This window comes from Vipera berus (assembly GCF_964194415.1).
Source record: "Vipera berus genome assembly, chromosome: 1".
Lineage (NCBI taxonomy): Eukaryota > Metazoa > Chordata > Lepidosauria > Squamata > Viperidae > Vipera > Vipera berus.
Window position 1 is genome coordinate 30,381,154 of NC_138202.1, and position 12,094 is coordinate 30,393,247.

General features: G+C 40.8%; 1 protein-coding gene across 1 annotated transcript; it reads left to right on the forward strand.

Annotated features, from left to right (window-relative positions):
• Positions 1 to 7,431: 7,431 nt before the first annotated feature.
• On the forward strand, positions 7,432 to 9,165 carry AKAP5 (A-kinase anchoring protein 5; the record flags this gene model as incomplete). The annotated part of the gene is made up of 1 exon (XM_081312852.1): positions 7,432 to 9,165. The coding sequence occupies exon 1, from the start codon at positions 7,678 to 7,680 to the stop codon at positions 9,163 to 9,165; it is 1,488 nt and encodes a 495-aa protein (XP_081168978.1). The 5' UTR covers positions 7,432 to 7,677.
• Positions 9,166 to 12,094: the final 2,929 nt, after the last annotated feature.

The window sequence follows — 12,094 nt, forward strand, 5'->3', positions numbered from 1 at the left end:
TGGACCCGTGTCCCTCCTGGCTAGTCTATGCTTCTCGGGAGGTTACACGAGGCTGGCTCCTAGCAGTTATCAATGCCTCACTGAGTGAAGGGTACTTCCCTGCTGCCTTGAAAGAGGCGGTGGTAAGGCCCCTCCTCAAGAAACCGGCACTGGACCCAGCTGTTTTAAACAACTTCCGTCCTGTCTCCAACCTTCGCTTCCTTGCGAAGGTCGTTGAGAGCGTGGTGGCACGACAGCTCCCTTTGAACCTGGAGGAAGCTGAATATCTAGATCCGTACCAATCGGGTTTCAGACCAGGGCACAGCACGGAGACGGCATTGGTCGCGCTGGTGAATGATCTCTGGCGGGCCCGAGATAGAGGTTATTCTTCTGTCCTGGTCCTATTAGATCTATCAGCGGCTTTTGATACCATCGACCATGGTATCTTACTGCGTCGTCTTGAGGGGCTGGGAGTGGGAGGCACCGTTCTGCGTTGGTTCTCCTCCTACCTCTCGGACCGTTCGCAGACGGTGTTGGCAGGAGGGCAGAGGTCAAGCCCTAGGCCTCTTAATTGTGGAGTGCCTCAGGGTTCGGTGCTCTCGCCCCTCCTGTTCAACATCTATATGAAGCCGCTGGGAGAGATCATCCGTAGCTTCGGGGTGAAATATCATCAATATGCTGATGATACCCAGCTATTCATCTCCACCCCGAACCAACCCAGTGATGCCCTCGATGTGATGTCCCGTTGTCTGGAAGCGGTACAGATTTGGATGGGAGAAAACAGGCTTCGACTCAACCCGGCCAAGACTGAGTGGCTGTACATACCGTCATCTCGTTTAGTCCAAGAGGTTCCATCTCTGACTATAGGAGGAGAGATGTTACCTCCCATTGATAAAGCACGCAATCTGGGCGTCCTCCTAGATTCACGACTCAGTTTTGAAGATCACATTGGAACCGTGGCTAGGGGGGCATTTGCCCAGATTCGTCTTATATACCAATTGCGCCCCTTTTTGGACCGAGATGCCCTACGTACAGTCACCCACGCACTCGTTACCTCCCGTATTGATTACTGTAATGCTCTCTACATGGGGCTGCCCTTAAAGACCACCCGGAGGCTTCAGCTGGTGCAGAATGCAGCTGCACGGGTTGTGATGGGAGCTTCCCGATACTCCCATATTACACCCCTCCTGCGTGAGCTGCATTGGCTACCAGTTGCCCTCCGGGTGAGATTTAAGGTGCTGGTACTTACCTTTAAAGCCCTACATGGCTTAGGTCCGGGATACTTGCAGGACCATCTGCTGCCGGGAACAAATTCCCATCGTCCAGTACGCTCACACAGAGAAGGCCTCCTCAGGGTACCGTCAGCTAGGCAATGTCGGCTGGCGACCCCCAGGGGGAGGGCCTTCTCTGTGGGAGCACCAACCCTATGGAATCAGCTCCCCCCTGAGCTTCGGATAGCCCAAAACCTCCAATCCTTTCGCCGCGGCCTCAAAACACACCTGTTCCACCAAGCTGACCTAGACTGACAGGCATTTTAATTAATTTATATTTAGTATTTTTAATTCATTTTTAAATTCTCTAATTTTTTATTGCACTGATGTTCTCAATTTCATTTTATCTTGATTTATGCACTTATTATATGTTTTATTGTGAGCCGCCCTGAGTCCTTCAGGAGATAGGGCGGGATATAAATCCCATCAATAAATAAATAAAATAAATACCTGAGCAACATGAGGGATGGAAGGTTGGATGGTTGGATAGTTAGATAATTAGATGATAGATAAGATGATATTCAGAGCATACGTACCAAGTGACAAATACTTTTCCTTTTACAATAAGTGCTTTATAATTGCTATAATTGCCTTGACATATTTTTAAATATATCACATAATAGCAGCAAATGCTGCTTGAAACACATGACTATTTGGCAATTTAAGTTTTCATCTATCTAAAAGCCAACTGTGACTTTTGCTATAATATTGGATCTGTATGTGGTCTTTACCATTGGAAGCCCTTTTAGTCATTCATTTAGCCTAGAGTTAGCAGCTGACTGGCAGCAGTTCTTCTAGATTTCCAAAAGAAGTTAAAGATGTGTGGGTGAGTGTAGATACAATCAATTTACAGGTCATTTTTCCATGAGTTGCATTTCTGCTGAGTTTTTTCATATAGAAGAAAAGGAGTCCTTGCTGATTTTATTCCACTAGTCATTGCCAAATCTAGGAGGCGGTGCTCACCTACATTTCAAGGCCATTGAGCCAGTGCTGTCCAAAGACATTTCAACTGTTACCTTCCCACCGAAGTGGTACCTATTTATCAACTTGCATTTGCATGTTTTCAAACAGCTAGGTTGGCAGGAGATGAGGCGAAGACGGGAGCTCACCACATGCCATGGTGCTTGGGTCTCAAACCCTGGCTGTTAGCTTTTTAGCTGACAAGCCCAGCATTTATAACCGCTGAGCCACTGCACCGTCCCTAACAGAAAAATACTGGAGAAAAAATTGCTAGCACTGCAAAGGACAGAGTGAAGTTTGGCTTAGTTTTAAATTTTGTCTTGATGGATTGGATTGGATTGATGTGAATTGATTAATACATTCACCCATCTTAGTGACTAGATTCTTGACATTAATGGCAAAAATGTATTTACTTTTGGGGGAAGTATGTTTCTTTAAACTATCCTGTGACGTTGACGCTGAATGATCACATGGAGTTTCCATGAAGTGCACAAGATAGAAAAAGTGTCAGAAGAGAATCCCACTTACTGTCAACCTGTGGGACATTTTTATTTACAAAAGGGGGGGACCTTTAAAGTCTTGGCCATATTTTTCAACTAGATTAGCAGTTGTATTTTGGAAAAAATATAAATACTATCCTGAGTTCATTCCTATGCACATTCATCTCTCCATGGATCCCTTGTGAGCAGAAATTTCAAATTCTTGACAGAATTATTTTACATTTCTAACAGATGCACCTCAAAATGCTGAGGATTGAAGCCAAGACCTTTTTCAATGCCAGGTAAGTGTCCTCCCACTGAATCTTGAGGCTCTTGATAGCTCTGGATGAAGCGTTTCAGTCAAAGGTATTGCCTAAAGATGAACTGAATGGGCGTATTTCAGGGGCTTAATGATTCATGCTGCAGTTGCTATGGAAAGGCATCTGAGCCTATAAATAAGCATTCCTCATATAATTTTTCTAAAGTGTAGCACCCTCTATGTTGAAGATTGGGTCAAAATGTTTTGGTGTAAAGAGATTTTAAGGGAAGCACCCTAGGAAACTGTTGACTTGCCATGACTTGGGTAGCCCCATGATGAATCAGAAAGGCAGTTTAAATACAATTTGGTATGTAGTGAATATTCTTAGAAATTAGGTACTTCCATGCTATTTTGTATCTGCTTTATACCGGAGGTAGTGCTACAGCATGGAGCTAGCAGTAGAGAATCGCTATCTAGGACAGAATAATTTCTTGATGCACTAATTCAGACCTCCATAATTTGTGAATGAGTGAACCAGAGATACTCAGGAGCTATGCCAGGTGTAAGAACATTTCTTCTTTTTCCAATCAAGCGTAAGCAGCAAGGTCAAGGCGCCCTTGATGAATGCTATAAGTGCACAAAGCAAAAGTTCAAGCCAGCAGCAGGATTGTTTATTTATTTAATTTATTTACAGGTAGTCAACTTAGGGCCACAATTGACCCCCAAATTTATGTTATTAAATGAGACTGTGGTTAAGTGAATTTTGCCCCATTTTATTACCTTTCTTGCCACAATTGCTAAGTGAATCACTGCAGCTGTTAAATTAGTAGCATGGTTGTTACGTGAATCTGGCTTCCCCATTGACTTTGTTTGTCAGAAGGTCGCAGAAGATGATCACATGATCCTAGGACACTGCAATCGTCATAAATATGAATCAGTTGCCAAGCATCCAAATTTTGATCACATGACCACAGGGATGCTGCAACAGTTATAAGTTTGAAAAACCGTCATCAGTCACTTTTTTCAGTGAGCTAACTTTGAATGGTCACAATTAACCAGTGGAACAACCAGCCTCCAAAAGTTGTGAATATTCCAGCACTGGAAGTTTTTAAGAAGGGACTGGACATTCATTTGTCTGAAATGGTATAGGGTTTCCTGCCTGAGCAGGGGGTTGGACTAGAAGACCTCCAAGGTCCCTTCCAACTCTGTTGTTGTTATATTGCTGTTGTTAAATGAACTGTTGTAAGTTGAGGACTACCTGTATTTACTTATTTCTGCTTTTGTTAAATTTATATCACTCCTTTGTTTCAAGAATTCAAGCCTGTACACATGGCACCTTTCTTCCAATGTTTGTCTCACAATAACATAGTAGATTGAGCTAAAGTCAGCCAGTAATTGTTCTCCAGTGTGCTATAGTACAGAGCTTTTCAACCAGTGGTACGGGTACCACCTGTGGTACATTGGCACCTGGCAGGTGGTATGCGACCATCCTAGAAAAGTGGTAGCGGGGGAGGGGAATGAGCTGAACCAGTGGCAGCATCACACAAGCCTGAGCGAGAAATGTCTGGAGCTACAGGGCTGTCAGGACTCAGCGAAAGCACCAGGATCAGCACTTCTTCGGGGCTGTCAGGGCTCAGTGGAAGTGCCAGGATCAGTGCCAGGCTCCAGCTGGAGCTCAGCACTGATCCTGGCGCTTCTGAGTCCAGAAGAAGCGCCAATCAACTGGAACGTTGCAGCCTCTCCAGGGTCTTGTGATTTACATTCAGATGCTTGTCAACTGATTCATATTTATGATGGTCACAGTGTCCCAGGGTCATGTGAAGTGACCAAAACCTGCTGCAACCACCCAGCAGACAGGGAATAAAAACCAAAAAACCCCACCCCCACCCCCACCCCTGCTGCCAATCCTCAACAGAAATGCTCACAACAATGAAAACCTCAGACAGGAGGAAGAGCGCTGCTGGGCAGGCAAGCAGGTGTCTTGCTCGGCTATGGCTTGAGGGGCACTTTTTTCAGTGCCATTGTAACTTCGAACAGTCACTAAAGTGAACTGTTGTAAGTCGAGGCCTACCTTTACTTCATCACTTTTTTCCCTTTTTTTTTGGTCATCAAGTTTTTGACACCTTGCTAGGTGACTGGTGTAATCGGATGTATCCTAAAAGTGGTACAATGGGTGAAAAGGTTGAAAAACCCTGCTATAGAATACTACATCTGGCATTTGCAAGGGGGTGGGGGGATCGAGCCTAATAAGGGAAAACAACTAGTGCAGAGATGGATGAGATGCATTGTCCTGGGGCTAGTTCATTGCCTCAAATTTTATTCCTCAAATAGAGAATGGCTAAAATCAGATTCACCCAATTTCATTTTGGAGTTTCCAAATAAGGCACCAAGATCCAGGGTGATGTACTGTAATAATTAAGGTGTTAGACTAGAATTCAGGAGATACATGTCCAAATCCATCTTGATGCATAGAAACTTGTTGGCTGACTTTGAGCCAAATGCTCTCTTAACCCATCTCACAGGGAAATTATGGGGATAAAAAACAAAGGGAAATGCTAAGATGTCTTGTGCTCCTGGAATAAAAATAGGCTAAAAAAAATCTAAGTCGATTCATCCACCAAAGCTATGCCACCTCAGACATTTATTTTCATTGGAGTAACAGGCCCCTGAAAAGCTTGATGATCCAGCGTTGCAGGATAAAAACTGAACATCACTTTGGAGTTAAATATAAGAAAAGTAAAAACTGAATGACGGGTAGTAAATGATGTGCATTGCATGCAGAAGGTTGTAGATGTAATCCCAAGCATTTCCAATCGAAAGGATTCTTTGCCTGAGTCTCTAGATTGCCATTGCAGATTGTAATAGGCGATATTATTTTTTAAAAAGCCTCACTTACTTACAGGCTGTTCTATATGCATAATGTGCAAATAAGGAATGTGCAATATGTGGCCTTCCAATGTATTTTATATTGTATTTTTATGCTAATCTGTATGCTACCTAGACTCTTGGTACTCAATGATATGTAACTGTAAATAGAGATGATTTAGATCATGAAATGGGTGGCATATACATTTAATAAATACAGGTAGTCCTTAACTTACAACAGTTCATTTAGTGACTGTTTGAAGTTACAATGGGATTGAAAAAAGGGACCTTATGACCATTTTTCATACTTATGACCATCGCAGCATCCCATGGTCACATGATTTACATTCAGATGCTTGACAACTGTTTCGTTTTTATGATGCTTGCAGTTATGTGTTCATCTTTTGTGACCTTCTGACAAGCAAAGTCAATGGGAAAGCCAGATTCACTTAACAATGGTATTGCTAATTTAACAACTGCAGTGATTCACTTAACAAATGTGGCAAGAAAAGTCGTAAAATGGGGCTAAAATCACTTTCAAATTTCTCACTTAGCAACATAAACTTTGGGCTCTATTGTGGTCGTAAGTCAAGGACTGCCTGTACAGACAAATCAATAAATCAATTTTGTTGGACCGATAGTCTCATTATATGTTTTGTTGTTAGCCGCCCTGAGTCCTTCGGGAGATAGGGCGGGATATAAATCCCATCAATAAATAAATAAATAAATTATCACTTGCCATTGTCCACAGTGTCTTGATCTGCCTGACTCTGGAGGCAATTTCAACAACATATAAATTCTAGAGACATCATCTATCCCTTTTGAAGTTCATAAGCTGGTGACAGTGCTACAACTATTTTCTCTTCTTGTTTGCACATCTGGAAGCTTCAGTTTATCAACCTGGCTATACAGGGTCATTTAAATTCAGGATCTACCTATATTCCACTTACTTACATTCCTATAAGGAGGTGCCTGCTTTGTGGATATCATGCAGTGTGAGAAGCCATTTAGGCAAGATTGTAAACACTTCCTTAACAAAATAGCTTAATTCTTTGGAAGATTTGTTTGTGTGGATGAATTTAGCATGCTGCTATTCATTTTTTTCCTTTCCTTTCCCTCCCCTCCTGCAGATGCCTGCAATGCTATCCCACTGAGGAAGAAAATGGTCACATTTACAACCAAAGAAGCACTAGCTGGAAAATGGATTGAAAGGCAGTAAAAAAACAAATATCCAAGGTCCTGGGGAAATTTCATCCCATAATTAATCGGCAAAAAGCCTTTTCCACTGCTGTGTTTTGAATGTGTTTCCAAACTAAATCTTTGACTGGGAAGCCATATGTAGATTTGCAAATGGTTGTTGCCTCTTGTGTCTCTCACTAATGGAACAGAAGGCATTTTGTGTGTTGATTTTAAACCTATTTAAAACATTTAAAATGTTGAACTTTTAATGGAGTATCACCACCACCACCTCATCAAAAGACTATTAAATACATGTGTAACTCCTTCAGGAAGAGTAAAGAGAAGAGAAAAGTACTGTTAAGAGTTAGCTGTTAAAAAAACTAACTCTTGTTTTGTTTCTTTAACTAACATCTTGAGATCAATTTTGAATGTTAATAAATTGACTTCATTAATAACTTACTGACATACATCTGAACAGGATTAATAGTGATTTTCTTTCTCTGATAACTATTGGGAAATGTGCTTCCAAATAAGTGGTTTGACATATCATCTCCAAAATATAATTCCCAAAAAGAAACCATAACTGCTCAATTGGTCTACAAGTGATATTCTTTTATTGTAGATCAGCCCCAATTGTGTCTTTCCAATGAAACATTAGCAAAGGAACCAATTTTTAGAAGCTAGAATGGAAGCCAAAAGTATGGAACATTTAGCAAAAGGAATTCAGATGGGCACTGAGCAACAATTGGAAACTCCAAATACAACTGATCCAATTACTGTCTCTGAGAGTCCAGACAAAAGGGCTTCTGTCTTTTGCTTTAAGAAAAGGAAAAAGTCTTGTGAGAAGGTAGAAGAGAAGGATGAGAACCATGAATCCAATTCACTTAGCTTAAGGCCTGCTAACCAGCCTTCTGACATGGGGCACAATGAAACAGAGGTATCAAATCAATTTTGGACTTCAGGAAGGGCCTGGCTGGCTTTCAAACGACTAGTGACATTAAGGAGAAGATCCAAATCCACTCTGAAGAAACAAACACAGGCTTGTTCTCGTGTACATCTAGATGTGGACATAGGAGATTCTGGCAGAACACGATTTTCTAAGGAGCACGCCAGTTCTGGTTCTAAAATTCCCTGCCTAAGATTCTCCCGAAGCAAAAAAAGGACCAGCCACTCTGAAATAATAGAACAGCCTGATTGCAAGAAAAAAGGAAGTGATACAGCAAGTATCCTGAATAACAAAAGTAACAAAGAGCCAGAGATTGTGGCTATGGAAGTTCCACTAGATATAAAAAAATCCCCCAGCAAAAGTCTACAGGAAGGAGAAAATGACAATGGAGCCATGACAAATATGGAAAATGTGGTACTCTCCAATAGAGAGAACAAATTTCCTGATCCCAATTGTTATATTGACTGTGGAGTTCAATCAGAAATAATCCATTCTGAAACTGCACTTGTAACTGAAGAAGAGAAGCAAATATTTCAGTTACATCATGGAACCCTCTATGGAAACCTTGAAGAGTTGGAAAATCAGAAGTTCAGTTTTAATACTGAGATCAGTCCTCCCATTCCTCAGGATTTGCCTGTAAGTGAACAACAACTTATAGAAAGAGGGGGAACCAAGGAGACCAAGTCACAGCCATTTGGGGCAGACATTGATGTTGTGGCCAAGAGTGAGGATACTGCTGCTAAGGAAGGTCATTCCATTAAAGTGATGTTGCATTGCAGCCCATCTGTAATGGAAGATGAGGCTTCAGACATACCAGTTTGTTTTGATGAGGAAGAGAAAAGTGAAGAAAAGCAGTTTACCATGCCTGGGGCTGGCATTGTAATCATGATCACTGAAGCTGAAGATGATCAGGATGACGAAGAAGAATCAGCTCCTACTTGTGAAACGTTTGCATTTCCTCAAGCCATCAAGCAAAAAGGGAAGAAAAAAACTAGCAAAAACCAAGCTTCTACTGCAGGGTGCAACTACACAAAGGAAGTCCAAGCATGCTCCCAGGTCCCCTCTTCCTTTGGCACCAACAGCGAGGAGCACTGGACTTCAGAGCAATATGAAAGGCTGTTGATTGAAACAGCTGCCTCACTTGTGAAGACAGCCATTCAGTCATCTGTTGAGCAGCTTGTCAATGAAATAGCTTTGGAGCAAAATAAACAAAACAGTCTTTTATGATCACAAGAGCCTCTTTGTAAATTAGAGGCAGCCCTGCGATCAGGCATGGGGAGGCAAATGGAAGCATTTGGACAAATTGGCCTGTATTAGGAAAGAAAGTACCATTTGGATTTTCCTTGTCCATTGCCAGCACTGCTTTATCCATCTTCAATGACCAGTTCAGTATTACTGCTGTGAGGAAATGTTCCAGATGTCCTGAAGTATTTAAACTTAGCATGAGAGATTAAGGATGGTCTTAATTCCTGAGATATTTGCAATATCTGTGATTAACTTAATTCTGCATGTTGGTATAATGGATGCATATTGTATTGTATAAACAGCTTGTGAAAACAAGATGAGAGGATCTTTTGCTGCATGGTGACATGTTTTAATGGTTTACTCTCTATAGTAGATCTAGAAAAGACACCCATTCTCTCCCTTTCCTTTCTTCTCAATTCATTTATTTCATTTGCAAATGCCAAGTATTTCAAGTATTATTGTTAATGACTGAGCAGTTTTTTAACCCAGTGTTTTCAGATAAGTTTGGCCTTAATTTTTAGCTGAAATTATAGGAAATGAGGTTCCACATCTGGAAGTCAATAGGTTGGAGAAATCTGGCTCAGGCTAGGAGAAACTCAACTTATTAAATAAGTGGCTCTAAATCAGGGGTCTTCAAACTTGGCCCTTTTATGACTTCTGGACTTCAACTCCCAGAAGTCCTCAGCCAATATGTCTGGCTGAGGAATTCTGGAAGTTGAAGTCCACAAGTCATAAAAGGGCCAAGTTTGAAGACCCCTGATCTAAATCAAGCTGTTAAAGGTTCCCAAAAAAGAGTTGAGGAAAGGAACAGAAATTGGTGACACCCTCATCCAAAACAGAGCCCCAAAAGCATATTTTTTCCATATAAAAGCTACCCATTTCTACTGGAGTAGATGACTTCAGTGTTTCTGAAATCCTACTAATCACTTTATTAAAGAATCTTAGCTCCATCAAAAGAGAAGCAAGCATTTACTCAGAGTAATTTACCAACTATTCAGAGACATTTGTTATGGTATATTTTAGAGCCATAAAAGATACTACTGCCCACAATGGTTTTATTAATATAATTTTAAAATAATGACTAAGAGTTTAGTCCTTGCCACTAAAACTGTTTTCCAATGAGCACAAATACTTGTAATTGAAATAATAAGAGATAATGGGGCTGAAGCAGTGGATATATTGCAGTGTGAACTATCTTCCCCTAAATCCAATCCAAATAAGATAGAATGAGAGAGGGGGAGGGGGAGATGGAGATGAAGAGAAAGAGAAAAAGAGAACATTAAGCCTAAATCTTACAGAGGCTGCTCTAATTCCAGACCCTGAGGAACATTCAGTAAGTTGTTCAATTCCTTTTGCTTCGGGACAGTAACTGGAGAGTTGGCTGCTCTGTCCTCCTTTACTCTCTGTCTCTCGTGAGATCCTTCCCAAATTGGGTCAGTGAGTCTCTTCCTATCTACCGAGAAACTCAGGACTACAAAAGCCTTAAAATAATTCTTGCCCTAGAAGATGGAAGATGGACAGATTGATGGAAGAAGACAAGTGATTTGTTCAGAGCTCTAGCAAAAGGCTGTTTTCCCCACTAAGGTTGTACACATTTTGAAATAATTTGAAAGTCTTTTAGATCTTATAAAAGCACATCTCTGCAATCCGTTAAAGCAGCCCCCTTTTTTCAATCTTCTTGTATTCTTAAAGAAAGAAACTGATCCTTTAGTTAATGGAATGATTGATACAATTCTTTAAGCAGATACATTTTTCTCAGACTTGCATGACAGCCTTAAGAGACATACATGCCCTTTCAAATAGTAGAGATTGGTATCCTTGCATGAGGTCTGAAGTATTTCTCTGAATGGTAAATAATGAATTGCAAAGAAGTTAGGTGAGTAAAAGGATAGTAGAGAGAGAGAAGAGATTATGGTGTTTTTTGTTCTAGATTTTTCTTCAGTTTATAACTGAGACACCTCCTCAACTTCTCTGAAATAAGCTGACAATTTATAAGGAAAACATCAAGGAACCATTTTAGCAAAAATCCACTCTAGTTTACAAAATTCAAGGGTTTTGTATCCTCCATTGGGAGTTATTTGGAGTACACTGAATTAACTAAGTTGTTTTCAGAAACTTAATTCCCACTTTATCATGGAAAGAAAACTCAGTGCAGCCAACTTCCATGAATATAGATTAAGAAATATCAGACCAAGTTTATAAAATGCAATGCATGAAAGAGAAGTATGAAAGTTGTCAACAATAAAGTAAAAGCAAGAACAAAAAACCAAACTCCAACTTTCCAAGCAAAATTACCTTAGTAGAATTAGAGAAGGCCACTGATGATGATGCCCAAAATCTCCAGATCATCCAAGAAATTCTATCTCTGTGGTTATTAAGAGTTGACACTGGTTTGACAGCATTTAATCAATTAATCAAAGCTTTTCAGAACAGCCAGTTAACTGTTTATCATGTAATGGAAGACATTCAGGGAAGGAACTTGGTGACAATCCATGACAGATATTTCATAGCATTTCCATCATTCCCACATCAACATACTTTGTAAAAGTACCAGTTTGTGGTTGTTTTTTAATATAGGTTTTAAAAATAAAAAGTATCTAGATCATCCTGAATGGGCTATACATGAAACTTGCTTTCTGTACATGTCACATGTTGTATTGATTACCCAAGGACCCCAATAAATTGGATGAAGGCATCTCATGGTATCATCAGGAAGGGAAGGTTGAGATCTTTGAGGAATTAGGTGTGCCTGAAGCTGGATGAGATAGCCAGTTTGGCATAGCAGTTATGGCATCAAGCTAGACACTGGGAAACTGAATTCTAGTCTCACCTTAGTACAAAGCCAGCTGGATGACATTGGGCCAATCACTCCCTCTCATCCCTAGGAAGTAGGCAATGGCAAACCATTTCT